General features: G+C 42.6%; 3 protein-coding genes across 3 annotated transcripts; 2 read left to right on the top strand and 1 right to left on the bottom strand.

Moving 5' to 3' along the window:
• Positions 1-560: 560 nt before the first annotated feature.
• Positions 561-2,144, top strand: LOC137895312 (glutathione peroxidase 3-like). Its single transcript, XM_068740792.1, has 5 exons — positions 561-661; positions 929-1,079; positions 1,171-1,288; positions 1,602-1,701; positions 1,920-2,144. The coding sequence occupies exons 1-5, from the start codon at positions 566-568 to the stop codon at positions 2,142-2,144; spliced, it is 690 nt and encodes a 229-aa protein (XP_068596893.1). The 5' UTR covers positions 561-565.
• A 3,107-nt stretch (positions 2,145-5,251) lies between these two features.
• gpx3 (glutathione peroxidase 3) lies at positions 5,252-8,390 on the top strand. Its single transcript, XM_068740844.1, has 5 exons — positions 5,252-5,387; positions 6,777-6,927; positions 7,033-7,150; positions 7,611-7,710; positions 7,890-8,390. Exons 1-5 carry the CDS (start codon positions 5,292-5,294, stop codon positions 8,097-8,099), a joined length of 675 nt encoding a protein of 224 aa, XP_068596945.1. The 5' UTR covers positions 5,252-5,291; the 3' UTR covers positions 8,100-8,390.
• Positions 8,391-8,966: 576 nt separating this feature from the next.
• Positions 8,967-18,936, bottom strand: tnip1 (TNFAIP3 interacting protein 1). Its single transcript, XM_068740843.1, has 18 exons — positions 18,896-18,936; positions 17,779-17,961; positions 17,144-17,314; positions 16,978-17,063; positions 16,780-16,839; positions 15,994-16,203; positions 14,822-14,916; positions 14,273-14,438; positions 13,970-14,062; positions 13,785-13,850; positions 12,445-12,576; positions 12,222-12,350; positions 12,003-12,137; positions 11,793-11,918; positions 11,620-11,703; positions 11,022-11,141; positions 10,667-10,751; positions 8,967-10,475 (listed from the first exon to the last, which is right to left on the bottom strand). Exons 2-18 carry the CDS (start codon positions 17,924-17,926, stop codon positions 10,396-10,398), a joined length of 1,986 nt encoding a protein of 661 aa, XP_068596944.1. The 5' UTR covers positions 17,927-17,961; positions 18,896-18,936; the 3' UTR covers positions 8,967-10,395.
• Between the last annotated feature and the right edge of the window lie 854 nt (positions 18,937-19,790).

Here is a 19,790-nt window from a genome sequence, read left to right as displayed (position 1 = left end):
TTTAAGGACAGTGGCAAAGTTCCCACTTCTCCAAAAGTAATCTCTGTAGTAATAAGTTGTTCTGTACTTGCATTAGTAATATTAATGTCAACTGTTTCATTTGGTGTTATTATTTCCATCAATTTTGGATGTTAAGGTGTTATCTAAAAAGATTAGTGAAATATTGACATGAATATAGTATCACCCTACTGAAATAATAAAAATAATAATTCGATATATTTGTCTTCCTTTCAAATATTTGAAACATTTTACATTTGTTTGGTCATCATTATTATTATTATTAGTCAAAAATATCCTCTTTTGTCACTACAGATCAAACTATTTTACCATTTTAATCACATATTGAAGCATAACCAAGGCAAGCAAGACAGAAATCATGTATCTGCTCTTTCTTTGATATTGCACTTTGCACTCATTAATTGATTGGTTGAGCATTGCCTACGCTGTTACGTCAGCAGGGGGAGTTATCTCAGGCAGCTGGTCATCCCTCCGCCCCCAGTCAGACCAGTTTAAATTCACCTTAGACACGCAGCAGCCAGCCAGACAGCCTTGGTGAGCCGTCGCCATGGGGGGAAACGATGGGACGACGTGGCCCTTCTTACCTTTACTGCTTTTCAGTCTGCTGCAACCCACCGACTGCGGCCTTGGAGCTTCCTTCACAGTAAGTTTTGACATTTTGACATTCATTCAGTAAATTCAGGAGACTAGAGATAAATCAATCTGATGATAGTGACTGTATTCAACTTAACTGATGTAGTAGACCATGATTTAAAACATTAAATTACAGACAGGCTCCCTATAACTGGGGGAAACTGAATTGGAGCTGCGTGTGTATCAGATACAATGGAATCAATGAAGAATTTCCTTGTTTATTTGTAAATGTGTAAAGGAGAAATAAACCTGCTTGAACCCGTGTCTTTAACCTCAGGAGTGTCAGCCATCCACGGATGACACCATTTATAAATACAGTGCAAAGACTCTGAACGGGAGCCGCACTGTGAACTTCAGTGACTACAAAGGTCAATATGTCCTCATCGTCAATACGGCCACGTACTGAGGGCTCACCGTTCAGTATTTGGGTAAGAAACGGCTCCAGATATCATTATTTTGTAATGGGGGGGGCATGCTCGTCCATCTATCAGCTTTCCACTTTTTGTTTTCTTTAATCAGACTTGAATGCACTACAGAAGGATCTGCAATCTCAGGGTCTCACCGTTCTCGGCTTCCCATGCAACCAGTTTGGGAAACAGGAACCAGGACAAAAACATGAAATTCTGCCTGGTTTGAAGTGAGAAATGATCCTATTATTGTTGTTATTAATATTGTTAGGATTATTTGTTATTATTATTGTTGGGTGTCTGAAAATTCAACTCACTGAACACATAAAAACCACAGCTTGTGTCAATGCAGTATAAAAGCACTTTCAGAGTTTAGTTTTAAAGCTTGTAAAAGATCTGAAAACCTGCATAAAAAGAAAGAAAAACTCTTAAACTTGAGGTGCAAGCTTCTCATGCAAGCCTGTAGGGAATTAAGGAGGAGCTGCCAAGCCACAACGTGTTCAGACACATCCACTGATAAGCTCTCCTCTTTCTGGATCGCAGGCATATTAGACCAGGCAATGGATTTGTTCCAAACTTCCTGATGTTTGAAAAGGGAGATGTGAACGGAGCGCACGAGCAGAAGTTTTTCACTTTCCTCAAGGTACGCAACCGTCTACATTTACACTGCATGTTAACACAAGAACCCTGTTGTGTAGTTTAAATAGCAAGAGTTAATACAAATAGTCCACAAAGCCCGAGACGGCAACTGACTGATAGCAATTTTAAAAGTCCTGCTGCACATTAAAGTTGATTTTATTCTCACGCATCTTATATTTGGAGGTTGTTGCCTTGTGCACAGATGGTTATTCTGTCCTGCAGAACTCATGTCCTCCAGTTGGAGAATCCTTTGGAAAAACATCAGGCAGACTGTTCTGGGAGCCAATGAAAATAACAGATATCAAGTGGAACTTTGAAAAGTTTCTGGTGGGGCCGGATGGGAAGCTGGTGATGAGGTGGCACCCGTATGTGCCAGTCTATGTGGCCCGAGGTGGCATTCTGAAATACCTGGGCCAACAAAAGAATAAAAGCTGTGACTCATCTTAAGCAGCATAGCTCTGATGAAGTAGCTAATAATGCACCAAGGTAGAAAGTAATGCCAACGGCTTCTGGTCCATGAAGATGACGTGTTAAATGAAGAGGAGGCTTGAAAACAGGAACTCTGTGGTGTCTCTTCTGAGTCTGGGGGTTCAGGACGGTTCTTCAGTGCATTCAGGCTGCCCTGTTTACCCAAAAAGCACCACGTCATCTTCCCACTTCAGGACCTGTTGGCATTTACAGCCTGCATGGTCATTCATTCCAATAAAACATGGCGAGCTACATGTTGATGGTCAGACTTTTCTTTACCAGACTTTGTTGCACTATGGGTCATAACAACATTCATTCCCTTATCATTAAGATATATGTATATATATATTTATTTATTTTAAACAAATGACTGATTACCTTTTCTAATGTATAGATATTTTACAGCGTGAACTTGACTTATTGGTCTGGTATTGCATTCAGTTGCTCATTGTATGTCAGACTGTATTTAGAAAAAATGCAAATGGTGTCTTACTGCTGTATCCTTGACGACCACTGGAGTCCCTCAAACAAAGACAGAGGAGATAAAACCGTGAATAGGAAGACTAGAAAAAACACTCAGAACATTAGGCGAAGAGAATAAGAGACTTCAATAAGGAACAAAGGATCATTAAATAGATTATAGATTTGAAATATGAATGACATTGAATAGGACTGAGCCAAACCCCAGGTCAGATTTATTAAGTGTTTCATATTGTTTGGTCTGTGTTTACTGCTAAACAAATATGGAAATAGCACCAGTTCATTTCCACCCATTAGTTCTTTGCCTTGTCTCTTTAATTATAACTGCTCATATGAGCTAAAACATTCTCCCTCTAGTTTTCTGTAATGTTTACAGAGCCGCACAAATGATGAATATGATGAAATGACATTTCCTTGTGTAAATAAGACAGGCAGGATATCAAATAGCACCAGTCTGCTCCTGCGAGCTTGACATTTGTCAGGGTTGAACAGAGCAGAGAGCTCCTTTACTCATACACTGTTTTGTTATGTAACATGTCATAGTTCAGCAAATCACAAGGTTTACTGAACAGACGGAATGAAATTAATCATAAACTCTGCAGAGGGTTAATTAAATAGTATCACACCTTAACATGAAGAAGTCCAATCAGCAAGAACCAAGGGTCCAAAATATGCTAAGCACGTAGTTTTTCTCTGAGGCTCTTTTGATCTAAATCTTTCCTACTCATACAGACTGTGCAGAATAACCCTGGTGGGTTTTGACTATCTATTCTATTGGATGGCTTCTGCTATCTGGTCTGATCACTCTGACATTTGATACTTCCATTTTATAACCCAGACCAGTGTGTGAGGAACAGGACATTCCGTGCTTAAAATATATGAGAATATGCAGAACAATGGCTTTTAATGCATTTTCCATTCTTTAATCAACAAAAGGCATATTTGGCACTGACGTGTGGAAGCAACAGACTCCAGGGCAGCACAACTGAAGCTGAAAAGTGAAAAGAAACTCAAAGAAGTCGGAAGAGGATCTTGTTCTATTTTCACCAGTACTGAAAACATCGCTGTCACATGCTGGCTGGATACTTCTATGAGTCACATGGTCTCTTCCTGCAAAAAACAAACGAACAAAAAAAGAAGCTCAACATCCAGAGGCCATTTTCCGTGAAGCTGTACAATCAGCGTATGGGAGGGGTAGATCTCACGGATCAATGTGTTGCAATGCATCCCCTCAGACGCAAAAACACACGATGGTGCATCCGAGTGTTCTTTTATTACCAAGCCACAGCAAGTCTCAAAAACATGGCAGCAACATTTAATAATATATTTCACTTATCTTGGTTTTCAAACTGGAATTCTGCAGTTTACTGTAGGTTTTATCCCTCCAATTACACGATCTGTATGTTTACAAGTAATTGCAAATGTAATGAATATTAACAAATAATACCTGAATAGATTCCCATCATGTAAGTATTTTCATACTATTTGTGTATTTAAGTGCATTGTTTTGAGACAAGGTATCAAATTTATCTAAGAGTATATATTAAATCAAGGGTTCCCAACTGCGGGTGCGAGATAACTTTTTAAGGGGTGCAAAACTTTGAATTATGCAATTTAAGAAAAATAATAAATTAATTAATGCTTAAACATTTACATTTATCTATTTATTATTTTTTCTAATACCTATAAACACAGTTTAAATAAATCTGTTGCTCAAATTTAGTATAAATTGGATTCTTAATCTTCATATAAGATAATACTTTTGTATGTGGGGGGGCGAGAACACCTTTTGCCAATCTACTGTTGATGCTTGCTACTTTGAGGGTGTTAAGATATTTATTCAATCATATAATTAATCTATGTACATTGTTAAGACATAATCAATCACATCACCAACCTAGTCCAATAATTTAGATGTTTCCTCAGATCCATGCTTATTCTATTCTGTAACCATTTTGCATTATACATTATAACTATAGTGTTAAATGTTCATTCACTGTTAAGATAGTAAATCTGCGACTTTATGCAAGATAACAGAGTATTTTAAGCCTCATAATTTGAGGGAAGAAAACTTCAGTTTTCACACAAACTAAATTCTGTCTCAATCTCACATTCTCTGTCTCGCTCTCACGCGTGCAGAAATCCATCAATCTATGAAGGAATTTTGTGCTCTCATGCAAGTCCTCCAGAAAGATTTGTGTGTGTGTGTGTGTAGGTGCATGTGTGTGTGTGTGTTGATGCTTATGCACTAAAGTAAATTATCACAGTTTTCTAGTTTCCAAAGGGAGTCTGGTCGTGTCTTGAAATGTTGAAGTTACATTTTGTGTTCGATCAAAATGATGTTTTATAAAAGGACACATTACTGTAAACCCTCAGACCAGATCCTGTCTCTGAGGCAGCAGATCCACGTTTACAATATCTAAGTAGTATTCATTTATATGTAACACGTGTATATATAAACATTCCCCTTTTAATAATGTTGGTTCAAGTATTTCTGGTACAAGTAGTAGTATTCATCGATCTGCCATTGTGTGCGCTCTGACGTCAGCAGTGGGCGTCACCTCACCAGGTGAGCGTCCCCGCCGCGACCCGCACCAGAGTTGACTAGGAGGCGCTCAGACATCCATCCCATAGTTTGCCTTCACCATGGCGGAGAAGGATAACAACATGCTCCATCTTTTACCGTTCCTGCTTCTCAGTCTGCTGCAACCCAGCGCCGCATGCTCCCCCGGATTCACGCAGGTACCCGCCGACATTCACGCAAACGCGTTCGTTGAGGAGAGATCAATAAGATCTCTGTGTTCTCCCATTACGCACATTACGCAGAGGTTCAGGCGACGTGTCTCTACGAACATTATAACGCAGTTCCCTCTAGCGCTCCCCGAGGCGATGTTTGATCAAGAGGTTGGAGCCCGTTTGGTAAATAAGCTGCTGTTTGCTCTGAAAACAAAACATTTTCATTGGATGGTTTTATGGCCGTTGTTTTAACAAGTTAAATTTCCTTGTTCAACGTGATACATATTTGTGTAACCCCGTATTCAGATCAAAGGTGAATACACGGTTACACATGTCTGTCCATCTGCCCTATTGAATCTATTATTCTATATCATTGTTAGGGATATTGTATGTCCTACGTGTTAGTTTTTTCCACCTGCTGCCATTAAATGTCGTTAAAGTTGCAAGGTTTGCACAGGACAAAGATAATCTCAGTTCAGTTGATCGGCCTTCATCTGTGGTTTCTGTTTTCTTAGGCAGGATGGGTCGGTCCATCCATCCATCCATTCATCCATCCGTTTTCTTGTAGACGAGACTACAGCCGCTTTAGCCGCCTTGCCGGTCGCAGTTGATTTTGGAGCCTATCTCAGCTGACTACGGGCAAGAGGCGGGGTACACCCTGGGCGCGTCGCCAGTTTTTGTCGAAATTGATTTGATAGACTCACTCAGGTCGGCTGACCTGTGAGGATGCGTACCAGAGAAGTGATTACTATCAGATCGGGACTAAGCCACGCCTGTCGCTCAATGTGCGGTCGCAGCTGCCGTGTGACGCTGCGGGTGTTGAACGCTCGCTTTTATTCCTTGTCAGTGCACTGAAAAATGCACGACAGGAGAACGGAGCTTTAATATTCAGACAAATCAGGATAGGGGCAGAGTTCCAGAAAACAGGCAGAGTTCACAAAACCAGGAAAATCAGTTCGGTCAGGCAGACAAATCCAAACGGGAGCAGGAGAGCAGGCGAAATCCAACAAACTTACCGGGGAAGGTAGGTCCAAAGTCCGAATAAGGGGGCTGGAACGATGGAACAAGTCACAGACAGACAATCTGGCAGGGGTGTGGTGTCAGAGCTGAGCTGACGAAGGGATGGGAGGCAGGACAGGTGATGAGGATGAACGGCTGGCCTGGGCGGAGATAGATCTGCGGAGACGGGAGTTGTTATGCTTAAATATTTAACCAGACTGGACCGCCGCTGCGGCGCCATTAAAATAATACGTGTGGCTACATCCCTGTCCTCTTCTACGCATCTCATATCGGTTTAACATTTTTAATTATTGGATATACAGTACTTAACACGTTTTCCACAGCCGCAGTAACGGACAGTCTGTCACCTGCTTGAACCCGTGTCTTTAACCTCAGGTGTGTCAGCCATCCACGAATGACACCATTTACAAATACGGTGCAAAGACTCTGACCGGGAGCCGCACTGTGAACTTCAGCGACTACAGAGGTCAATGTGTCCTCATCGTCAATACGGCCACGTACTGAGGGCTCACCGGTCAGTATGTGGGTAAGAAAGGATCGTCTGGGTGTCACTATTGTGTAGTGCAGGGTCCAAAATAAGCTTCTCAGTTTAAAGACATTTAAGGGTCAACTTTTCTTTTTCTGTTGTCAGACTTGAATGCACTACAGGAGGAGCTGAAACATCAGGGACTCGCCGTTCTCGGCTTCCCCTCCAACCAGTTTGGGAAACAGGAACCAGGAGAAAATCGTGAAATTCTGTCAGGTTTAAAGTGAGAAATGATCCTATTATTATTACTATTATTATTAAGCTCACTGAACAAAAACAATGCAGACAAACAGGAGCAACATCTAAGCCATGTATCAATGCAGTCTGGGTGAAAATGCTTTTCTTTTCTGAATGAACTTCATACTTGAGTCTCAAGATTTTTCAAATTATTCCTTTAAGCCTGCAGAAAATGCGAAAACTTGACAATCTTGTAAGCTTGAGTCACAAGACTCACAAACATAAATACAATATTCTGGAAGACAAGAATTTAAATTCAGTCATCCAACATTTCTTGTGTGTGGCCTCTCATGCAGCACATAGAGTCCTCAGGTTCATTCAGGGGTCTTGTCTTTCTTGCAGTCCACTGTGGTTTTATTCAGCCTGTAGGGAATTAAGGAGAAGCTGCCAAGCCACAAAGTGTTCAGACACATCCACTGATAAGCTCTCCTCTTTCTGGATCGCAGGCATGTTAGACCAGGCAATGGATTTGTTCCAAACTTCCTGCTGTTTGAAAAGGGAGATGTGAATGGAGCGAACGAGCAGAAGTTTTTCACTTTCCTCAAGGTACGCAACCGTCTACATTTACGCTGCATGTTAACACAAGAACCCTGTTGTGTAGTTTAGATAGGACTCAGAGAGTGTGACTGACAATGAATCCCTCAAAAACAGGCTGCACTTTAAAGTCGATTTTATTCTCCCACATCTTTATTATCTGGCTCCTTTCTTATTTCTGCTTTCTCCAGAACTCGTGCCCGCCAGTTGGAGTAAATCTGGGAGACCCTTCAAGTCTGTTCTGGACTCCACTGAAGATCACCGACGTGAAGTGGAACTTTGAAAAGTTTCTGGTGGGGCCAGATGGGAAGCCGGTGATGAGGTGGCACCCGTCTATCGATGTCTCTCAGGTCCGATCTGACATCCTCCGTTACCTCCAACTCAACTCCAATAAAGAATAGGCCTTTTAATTAATCTGCTGAATTTGTAGTATTGCAGATCTCATTATTAGTAATAAGCCAATGTAGAAGGTAATGCCAACGGCTTCTGGTCCATGAAGATGACGTGTTAAATGAAGAGGAGGCTTGAAAACAGGAACTCTGTGGTGTCTCTTCTGAGTCTGGGGGTTCAGGACGGTTCTTCAGTGCATTCAGGCTGCCCTGTTTACCCACAAAGCATCACGTCATCTTCCCACTTCAGGACCTGTTGGCCTTTACAGCCTGCATGTTGATTCATTCCAATAAAACATGGCGAGCAAACAACTCGATGTGCCTTTCAATGACTGTTGCGCTGAGGGCGTTGTGATCGTGAACATCAAAAAATGAGCAGTAGGGGAACCTGGATACGTTTGTATCACCAGGATAGCTTTAAGAAACACTAATTTCACCATCTGTGGAAAAGACATGGAACGATTTGATCATTTCAAGTCACCCACTTTCTCCCTGATACCGCATGGTGGTTGTCACAGCTGGGAGCAGGTGCACGCCGATTCATTCATGCAGACGCGCCAAACTAATTGTATGAAAGCACGAGTTAATATATACACAATGTTTTGTGAAATTACATCTGGCTCATTAAATTATGTACATAGATGTACAAATAATTCAGAAGATAAGTACTCCTTGCCACACTCGTGTCTGCTGAATTTTGGCCCAGCAATGGTGATATTCTTGCAGGGGTTTGAACTATGTTTCTAGTCCACAAATGCGGGATACGTTTATAAAACTGAGAAGTTGCAGGTGCTGAAGCATAAAGTTCAGCGACCATATCCTGTCTCCGCTGATGTCTGCATGCAAACAACCATGAATCAAACACGGTGAAAGACACAAGACATTTAGAATAGATTTATTAAGCCAGTCAAATACAAAAAGGTCCCACATGTGCTTTTGCCTACAGCAAAAAAGAAGGTAAAGGCCTATAAACCAAGAAAATACAACTGCTAGTAATTACAGCGTTCCTTATCAAAGTGCAACTCCACTCCTTTGTAATCTCATTTGGGATTGTTTTCCAGGTTCGTCTGCACATCGGAAGTCCTTCATCTGTCTACGCATGATGCACTATTTTTCTGGGTTTGTGGGTATTAATTTCAACAGTGGTTGGATTTTGAGAGATTTGCTTTTAGAACAGTAACACGCCGTCTCTGGGTGTGGATCCTGTTGTCAGTGCTCTTGTGTTTGTTAAAGCAGTTCACAGCGCAGTCAGCGCAGCATGGATTGTAGAAGGCAGAGGTCCTCCTCTCATCAGGCACTGATGAACATTTAGTGCTTGAGCAGAACTAAAGTCTCAGTGCTAGGTGTTAACTGTTGCACTGATTCTCACCACATATTCATTGGGATGAAGTCAGTCCTGTCATTGCTGCTCCTGAGGCTTTTCATGCTGTATGTTGGGGCTAAACTGGATAATAACACAATAATGCAATTAAGATGGAAATCAGCGTGAGTGATCAAATCAAATCAATTGGAAGTGGAATTGTGTTTAATGTAATTAGGTCCATCGTCATGGGGAAAAAAAAGACTATGTACTGTGTTTGAAACGCACGATGTCGATAGCAACAATACAATATTGGGATTAAGCTAACAGAGAAAGAACAGCATTACTAAAGACAATGATTCACACGTATGCAATGCAACCATCAAAGCCGGTTAGAAATAAATAATCAATAATCACAATCATGTTTTTGGTGTGATACTGTTGGAACTCATTTCCCCTCAAAATTTTTGTGTTTCAAAAAACCACTTTTAAACAGTAACACACGGGACATCTCTAGAACAACGATGGTACTGAAGAAATCTTCATAAATCAATCAACGTTCACATTGCAAATTCTGATTTGGTGGATCTGTGTAATCATTCGCTGTTGGAATGAATATTCATTGCTAGTGGGGAATGGTTTCCTGCAATCCTACAAGTAGCAAAAACCATCTTCCACGTTGTTGCATGAAATTAAAAAAGGTATATTTGTTTTTGAGAAAGAAAAAGAAAAGGTGTTGTTGATTATTCCAACCCATTAAACGAATGACTTCAGTTCCTGATTTGAAAAAAAACCCAAATCAAAATAATATTTCATGTATATATATATATATATTCAGAAGAGCAAAGTGTTTCACAAATAGCCTTATAAAACGCAAGTATAAACAACATTACAAGAGGATATCTACAGTTCAGTAGGAAAATTATAGATCAAACCACACCTCAAATCAAAAACAAACTGATTTCATGCTACTACCCACATACCCCATCAGGTGGGTACCGTAATGATTTAGTGCTTTCCAGGGTCAATGTTCTGTCTCTCCCTCTTCCCAAATCCTCCCCCTGCTCCTGTCGGTGCTGTGGACTGATCTACAGATAAACGAAGGAGCAGAAAGTGAATCAGTGACAAATAACGCTTTCAAGCAGGAAACAGTCTGAGCGGCGTCACAAAGAGAGATGATCATTGTTCTTTAAATGCACAAAGGAGCCATCAGAATTTCATACATACTTCGGAGCATCCCTGAAGATGGTTTCACAACACAGATCTGGCTCTACCATACCTGCATTCTCTGGTGGTGGTCTTGAACTCTCTCCTACGGCTCTGGCCCCTCTGGGCTGTGGGAATGATGACTGCCAAGGAAAACCCTGGTCAAAGAGACGACGCCGTGCTGGTTCAAATCGCTTAAATAATACTCGTGCAGCAAACCACAATCCCTTATAAGTCATTGACATAACAGAACAATCCAGACTGAATGCAAGCACGGCGGGGCCTGAACTACATCAGCTTGTTGCTCTCAAATAATAAGACGGCTAGACGTAAGAGAAAGAGGAGACTTGTTTTCTACGTGAACCAGAGTCACTCCAGAGACAGAGGGGCCTTAGCGGACCCTTAGCGGACCCTTAGCGGACCCTTACCGGAGTAACGGGCTGGAAGTCTCGTACGGGAGGCGGTGCTGCGGCGGCTGTGGCGCCTGCTGCGTTGGGCATCCGGGGAGCGAAGTGTATGGGCCAACCCTCAAGGCCCTGCTGTCCCACCTGCACAAAGGGACCACAGTAGGGAGGACTCAGCGGGCCGTTCACTGAGCCTGATGTGGGGTCTGAGGTCCGTCTTTCCTGCTGTTGCCCCTATGAGGGATCAGCGCACAGCTACTACTCTCAACGCAGCGGCTGACCTTCTACCCTGCTGCAGGCTCCTCCCACCAAAGACTGCCCCACCTGTTGATGCTCCCGTCCTGAGGTCCTGGTTAGTCCAGTATGAATCTGTTACAGGAAATACCTGTCGGGGCTCAACTCCGTCACAAGAGGGAGCTAGTCTGCAAAGCTTGCCACTTCAAACTCCTAACCTGAAGCGCGATGCATCGCACAGACTTTCAGACCAACTTTCTGCATCTGATTTATCCCGTATGACCCAAACACCCGGCACGTCACCCACCCATCCTGACGGCGAGATTCGACTCAACATTCCGACATGCCGACAACACTGCATAGCCCCGAGCTGCGCCGCAGCCAGTACCTGTTTGTGATGCTGCATCTGCAGCCTCTCCAGCTTGCATCTCTCCGTGCGTTCTCTCTGACACTCGTTCTGCGCCTGGTGGAGCTGAGTCACAAACACAGAGTTAGAAACTGCTACTCCAGCTAAAGCCACCCATGTCGCACAGGAGAATCGCCTGTTAACACATATCCTACCTGATTGGTCAAATTAGTAATCTGGCCCTGAAGCCTCTCGACTTGCCGTCTCAAGTCCTCTTTCTCCTCATTCATTCGCTCCCTGTCACTCCTCTCTTTCCTGAAGTCTTCTTCAAAGATCTTCACCTGATGAAGAGGAAGTTGAGGAAATGGCATGTACACCGTAATAGAAATCAAACTTTATTGTCCGTGTTTTGTTACGTATCTGACCTGTTCTTTTAGAACAGCAATTTGAGTGAGCAGTTCCTGCTTCTTCAGGTTGTTGGCTGCATCTGCGAAGTTACCCTGGCCTGGTGGTTGCTGGGAAGATGAAGGCGTATGCAGGTTTAAGGCTTCCTCTAAAGCCTAAACAGGAAAAAAGTGTAAGTATTCCACAGAAAGGCACGTCTCTTCTGCTCTTCCCTCTCTGTACGTGTGCCCCACACTCGCCCTGTTGAGGCGTTGGATCTCCTTCTCCTGGTACTCCCTCTGTTTGCTGAGGGGCAGCAGCTGATCCTGCAGGTAGCGAACTTTCTGCTTTAGCTCAGTAGTCTCAGAATTGAGGCACTCCTTCTCACCCTGAAAATGTACACAGCCGAGACTTTGTCACGTCGTTCTGAGCCTTCTGAAACACTCAGTTCTGTGTCAAGATTTTCCCTCCTTGTATGCTCACCTGCACATTTTCAATCTTGGACTTGGCCAGCAGCAACTTCTTGTCATAGTCCCGCTGCCGCTGTTCACGCTCAGCCTCCAGCTCAAGCACAGTTTTCTGGGACTCTGCAAGTCGTTGCCTAAGGTCTGTGATCTGAGGGAAAGTAAACCATCTATACGAGTCCATTTCCACCATGTAAGACACAATTCTCATCAAAACAAAAATGAGTTCCGAAAAATCAGTTCTCTGATTAAAACCTGCATGTGTTACAACGCTAAGAAATTTGTGTCATCAAGTCCCAAACAGAGCAACAATAGCACACAAACACGCAATGTTCTTTTGGTTTCAAATAAGATCAAACCTTGTGACGCACGTGAATACATCTAGAGAAATGCGGTTTAAACCCGAGGTTGCACAGTGTCGTCGCCTCGACGATGTGAGGCTGCAGGATTAATCACGAATGTGTGTGCAGAGGGGCAGGTGTGTGTGTGTGTGCGTGTGCGTGTGTGTGTCTGAGCTTGACAGTGCGTACTTACGTGCGCTTTGGCTGCCCTCTGACTGTGCCACAGCAGGAAGTCAGCGAGTACCAGAGAGGTGAGGGAAATTCTTACTGAAGTGTAACAGGGCTTGTGGTAATTATGTTCTCAGATAGCAAACTATTGCAAGATTGCACCTTTTCCACTGGCAGGGCTTATTGAAAACACACACACACACACACACACTTCACTCTCAGCTGTTGCACCCAAACATTTGTCTGTTCCAAATATGTCCTTATCACTAAAAGCTGTCCGTGTTAAAGTAATTAACTCATAATTAACTAATTAAAGTAACACCTGTTGGCAAGATATTGCTGAAACCCAATGTCTGTATAGTGGCCAGCAAGATTGACCTACTTTAAGACCCAACTTACTTTAGTATGGAAAGGAATTCAAACCTAATATAAAACCCATTTTGGAGTTCAATGTTTTTGATGAGAAGGACGGACAGGCGGTTTTGAATAAGGGGCAACAAATTCAAAACCATCCATTTCAAGTATACGACTGATTTATTATGTAGAATAGCAGCTAAATATTTGAAATGAAATTTATGACTGTATAGATGCGTTCTTGTACACCTCGTGGATGTTTTGCAATTAACCCTAAAGAATTCTGGCAATATTCTGAATATAGTCATGAAAACCTTTGAACTCATGTGATTTTATAAAAGTGAACAAATCTATTAATACGTGTTAAAAGTGAGCTTTGAGACTGACATGAGGGTGTTTCCTGAAGAACTTCGGTATTAACCGTCCTCTGCATCAGATGAAGATGCCGAAGAGTCTTCCCACACCCTCTGTAACAGGGGTGAAGTCATTACTGTACCTTCTGTTCAAACTGTGACTTCATGGAGTTCCACTGAATGTCCCACTGCTTGTTCACCTCCAGTACCTGTGAGCAGTGCCAGAAAGTGAAACAATAAACATGTAGGAAACAGAATACACAGAGACTTTCCCCAATGGCAAAAGAGGATGAGCGGTAAGAGTAATAAATAAAAAAAAAAGGCTCACATCCTTTCTCTGCTTCTCCAAAAGCTTGATCTTCTTTTCATACACCTCGACATCACAAGGTTTAGTTGGGGTTTTCTCTGCCGCTTTTCCACTCTGGGGGCACAAAAATATTCCGGAATCCTCAGCATTCCACTCTAACCCTTCACCGTGAGGACTTTTCAGACGGGGAGGTTTTTTTTTTTTATTCCTTGCAAAATCGTTCAAAGTAATTCCAGAAAGGGGTAATATTTAAAACAAAATAAATTAGTATGCAAGTGATACAGGTTTACTCCAATCAAGTAGTCATAAGTTCAGTTTAACTACCTTCTGCGGTGTATTGGCCTCCATCTTCGGCCTCACAGCAACCAGTTCTTCTTTCACGGGTCCTTCTTTGGCCTCAGGAGCTTCGGTGTCAGATGCCACTGCAGATGATCCCGCTGCTGTTCCTCCTCCTCCCGTGACTAACTCCTTCAGTTTCTGATTCTCCTGTCTATCATTAGCAAGAAAACGAAATTGGCAGCATATGCGGTTGATGTTTTTGTCCAGCTTCCTTACATCCTTTGGGAAGACCCGACAATACCGCTAGGAAGCATCGACGTCAGCAGAAAGCAGTGGAATAATTCTCACAGCGAAAGTGAAAGCATGATCAACAGTCAACATTTATGTTATTAAACCAGGAAGGGCGAGATTAAAATTAAAACGTAATGGGAAACAAAAATGCGCCTGATGTATGTTTGTATTATTTAGCAAAGCAGCGTAGGTCATGCAAGTCTTTGTCTCTGATTGTGCTAATTACGTGTCAAACAGCACAATAATAATAATTCTGCTCCTAGAAAAGAAACACAAACCCAAAGTATAAAAGAACAGCATTACCTCAGGTGCTCCAAGTCTCGATTCCTGATGTGATGATCGTCTTCCATTTTCTTTCGCAGCTCATTGTTCTCCTGTCTGAGCTGCTCACAGAGCGTCTATAAAGCAATAAACACAAACATAATCATTATCTGTGCGAGAGCAGACTCACGAGGAAATGCTTCGCACCTCTATGGCGCAGAATGACTTTCTTTCTGAGACACGTTCTTATATTGCTGGTTTGATCCAAAAGCAGCTGTTTGAAACTACATCGACTTGCCCCCCCCCCCGACTGTATCATTACATTATAAAGCAATGTTTCCCCACGCCACTGTGCCGGGATGACAGCCTTCCAGATCGACGACGCCCCTCCCAGTGGCCGAGGTCGTGAAGTTGAGAAGCTCAGCTCTCATTTGCATGACTGTGGAGATCAAATATCCCAACCGTGATGCGAACGACGGCCCATAAGTGGAATCTATTTGACGAAGTTTCAATGTCTCTCATGACTTAGCAACCTCTACCACTCCCACTAGTTTAAATATCTGGAACTCCCCACCAGAGAGCTAAAACAGGTCAAGCTTTTCCTGCAAGTCCACTTCTAATGTTTCGCTGTGCTGATGAGTAGCATGATTGTAGTGATCGAACTGTGAGCATAACGCTGTTTATATAACCAGCTAAAGGTAGCTAGCAAATCAATGTCGTTTTTGTTCAGATAAGTTCACACACATGATGCACCACAAGATTACAGGTTGATTAAGCCTAAAGTTATTTCTGTTAACTAATGCGAGCATGGAATCACTTGAGAAGTAAAAAGCAGGGGAGGAGGTGCAACTAAATATTTTAAAATTGTTCTCAACACAAAAAACAGATTACAGGTTCGGAGGACGGGAGAGGGACAACCGTGGAGGACAAAGAAGAGAGCGAGCGCTCATGAGCAGGGTGAACTGTGAACAAAATAAACAGGGCAACCCACACAAGTCATTGTTGCTTTGAGACATTTAAGTCTCTCTTTAAGTCTAACACACAAAGACACATTTTATTTTGATAGTGGAAAACAGACGACGAGAGGAGACTTCCACAATATGATGCAAAGCAACGCTGTCATGTCAAAGTCTTCTACTCATTTGCTGTTTTACAGTGCGTGAATGGATTAAGTAGTGGTTGTGCTACTTTTGTCACACAGCCGCGTCGTATACCTGTAGAAGGGAGGTCCTCTGTTCATTCTTTTGAACCTTCGAGGAGAGGTGGTGAAACTCCACAGCCATCCGACCAAGGTGAGCCAGCAGTTGGTTGGGGTTGGATTCCTCCGCGAATATACTGAAGGAGCTCTCCAGCCTCTTCAGCTGACTCGTCAGCTCATTATTCTCCTGGGGCAGGAGGGGGATCGCTCCTGGCACCGGCCCGGCCTGGAGAAGCACACACGGGTGAAGAGTCAGTTATTCCTCTCGGTCTGACTCAGGGTATGAGCTAACAATTATGCAAATATTTAAAGTAGCACAAGAATGAAATTGAATCGTGCTGTCCTACTCGTTTAGTGACGAGCAGAAACTGGCATGTCTGGAAAGTTTAACTAGTTTGTACCATTGAAACTAGTCCATAGAAACATACCAAGGAAATTGTCCCAAGTTAGTCCATAAAATGTTCCATATTGTGATAAACTTTGACAGCATGGTATTAGCATTAGTTTTGACATATGTGCCTGATATATTTTGGCACAGTGTCCTCTTAACACATCCTGATGTGTGAATGAATCAGCTGTGTAATTCACGTAAGTAACAATCCTGGACTTTCCCCAGGCTGACTCAGGCCGGAGCCACCAGTGTGGAGTTTGTTGGTGAGTCACCATCCCAAGGATGCATTTCTAATATTGAGGAAATAAGCTATAAAAACGAAATGTCAAAATGACCAAAAATAAATTACATTCTTTCTGGAGGTTGTTCTGTTCATTATAGTAAATATTCATTTAAGTTGGAGGTACATACAATCAAGGCATCTGTCGTCTTCCCGTCCCTCTTCACGACCTCAAACTCCGGTGAGACCTCCTACAAAGACCATAGCGTGAGTCGCACTATATTATATGAAGTGTGAATTCTTCCATTACATCAAACTAAAAATAAAGCAAATATCTTCGACATGGCCACTGTAAAGGAGCCAATAATACGCCTGTACGGGCTGCTCACACTGGGCTTCTCTGGCTGAAGGGTCTTCCCTAAACAGCTTGTTTGCTCCTCCTCCCGCTCTGCAGTGGGGCGTAAACAAGGCTTACCTGCAATACAACATGCAGTTAGCAACACTGCCCATAGAAATAAGCAATACAAATGTATATAGCCACAAAGTTCAACTCACAATTGCCATAAATCCCACGAGACCTACTTTGTGTTTCATTCTGAACGTGTCCTCCCAAACACAGACTTGTCGCAAAGCTGGAAGACTTGAGGGCCTCGTTGTCTCTCACCAGCTCCTCCACTCGTTGCCGAAGCCTCGATGCTTCGGACTGAGACTCTTCCAATAAATCGCCTGCGCATTTCGGAGACACGCTTTAACTCTCTCTACAGTGCTGGGGGTTAATATTTTCAGCATTTACAATCAATAAATACACTGAAAAGATTTACGTGAGACGTTTTGTAAAAGCAGATCTTAGTGAGTCACAAAATGAGCAAGCAGTTATTTCAACAACCTTTAAAAAAAAAAGCTAATCAGGTCATACTACATTCCACCACAATTAGAACTCGCCTCCAGCATTAGTTAACTGAACCAAAAAAAATCATTATAGAAGACATATGATGTGTTTGTGGGTGCATTAATGATAGTAATTTATTTATTGTAGCTACATAGAGGATGCTAAAGGAAGTAAAAAAAGAAACAGATTTTAATTCACAGGTGTCAAGAGACACAAAAGATGAGTGCCAACACAAAGCAGGCTTCATTAGAGCTCTATCGGCACAAAAAATAAAGTAGCCATTCCGTCTTTAGGAACCTACCTAAGCTCTTAAGTCCCTTCATCCGCTCTCGCAGTATGCTGTTCTCCTCGAGCAGCTGCCGATAGCTGCTTCCTCCTCCCGTCTCATCCCTGGTCTTGACCTCACTCCCACCTGGATCGTAGATGCGGTACGGTCCTTTCCCTTCCATTGCTTTGGCTCACTTCCTAAACATGGTGCCCCAAACTGTCGAAAGAAATCAAAAGTCATTAGAAACTGCAATCTAGCTAGTCTTTCCAGAAAATAAGTGTGTCTGCGCAGGTTCTCAGGCATCCTGGTATGAGTAAATCACAAAGCGCACAAACGAATAATCAATTGGACTTGCTTAAGTTTGGTTGAAGACGTTTCACCTCTCACTCATTCCATAAGTGAGCTATTTAGTAGCAGAAGCAGCCAAACAACATTTATAAAACTTTAAATCATATTCACTCCGCTCAAATATACATTGTCGGTAACAAAAGGAATTTGCAAGAATTGGTAAACATACAAAAGAAAAGTATAATAATAAGTCGATACCGAAGTCTTGAACAACTTATATCGCAGCAACACGACAACCTGTAAGTCATCTGTCCAGAAACATTCTCGACCCCAGTACAGTTTCAGAAAGATACAAGTTTAAACGATAAATGAAGCCCTTTTAGAAAATCTACACCAAATGACAATAAAATCATCTCCAACCCGACCATAATAGCGCCCTAACAGATCCGAACGTATGGCAAGCATGTGCTAAGATTAGTGGTGGCTAAATATGACAGCTACAACGGTCATATCGGAGGGAAAACAGACAGAGACAGAGGAAGAAGAATAACTGTTCCGTGAATCCTGCTGACGAACAAGTAGCCCGATAGACGGGGATCGAATGCATCCCGATCGAGCTAATGATAGCTACCTTGATTGGCTGAAGAAGGCTAATATTAGTTTTCGCTGTTGTCATGCAAATTGCTAGCAACATTCACGATAGCTGTTGTTTGGCTAATACAGTCCTAATGGCAATATGGAAGAAGACGCCGCCAGTTCATGTCCCTTACGCACTAAATATTATTTAATAGATGTATTAAGTCAGTCGAAAAGCGGAGTTAAACGGCGCATTATAGAAAAACGGTGTCTTTTGTCTGGGTACCTTTCAGCTGCCAGTGGCCTCTTGTGTCTATCTGCCCAGACATCGATTGCGGAAGTGGCCTACTGGAGGAGCGACACTACTACTATGGCGAGGCCAAACCCCGCCCCATTACGTATCTGATTGGCTTGATATGACGACGATGCTTTCACGCCTCCTCCTCACTGACGGAACCTTCAATGACGACACTGCCGGTTCGAGCCTATCCGAAGCGGAGTAGGGCGGGGTATGTCTTCGCCATAGTAGAATTCGTCAATTCGTGTTCTGTAACTTGGGAAATTCCACCTCGCAACGTTTGATGTAAACAGCGACGATTGACAAGCTTGCGGACCAATCAGCGTTCCGCTCTCTGTCAGCTGAGCGTCTGTCTGTAATGTAAACAGCGTAGCTCCACATTTTGGGTATCCCCAAGTCAGGAAAATATTTTTAAATAAATATAAATAAAATAACTTGTGATACTAAAATTGCTCAAGTGATAGTATAGTGAGTAAAACCGATATCGCTATTAAAAAGCAGTCAGGCTATTCTTCTGAACATTAATAAGTGCTTTTACTTTATTTATATTTATAACTTATGAAGTTTCTCACGAAGTCTAGAAGCTCATGCGAAGTTATCAAGAGATTGGCTTGTTTTTTCTTCATTGATAATTTTAGAGAAGGGATCGGTGGGGGGTTTCTGTCATTGCATCACGTACACCACATTTTCCCTTACGCTACTGCCTCTCAAGGTTACATAAAAAGCTGCTGTTAATGTTAGCAACCAGTGCTTCTGTTGTGTAGCTGTCAGCGGTGCGCTAGTTTTGAGGTCACACTGTTCACAAGTTTTGTGTCTCTATAAGAGCAGGTGACTCATTTTAAAAGGTGAATAAAAAGTCTTCTATCGCCCCTGTCCTCAGGCG

The sequence above is a fragment of the Brachionichthys hirsutus genome, chromosome 6, assembly GCF_040956055.1.
Source record: "Brachionichthys hirsutus isolate HB-005 chromosome 6, CSIRO-AGI_Bhir_v1, whole genome shotgun sequence".
NCBI lineage: Eukaryota > Metazoa > Chordata > Actinopteri > Lophiiformes > Brachionichthyidae > Brachionichthys > Brachionichthys hirsutus.
The sequence above is the reverse complement of the archived record's forward strand: the minus strand, read 5'-3'. Positions and strand labels throughout refer to the sequence as shown.

Excerpts from the sequence above, each read along its gene's own strand:
- tnip1 (XM_068740843.1), bottom strand. The coding sequence starts at position 17,926 with ATGGAAGGGAAAGGACCGTACCGCATCTACGATCCAGGTGGGAGTGAG. Across the intron at positions 16,840-16,977 it reads TTCAGCCAGAGAAGCCCAGT|GAGGTCTCACCGGAGTTTGA; the intron begins GTGAGCAGCCCG and ends TGGTCTTTGTAG. Across the intron at positions 14,917-15,993 it reads AGAGGACCTCCCTTCTACAG|ACGCTCTGTGAGCAGCTCAG; the intron begins GTATACGACGCG and ends ATTGCTTTATAG.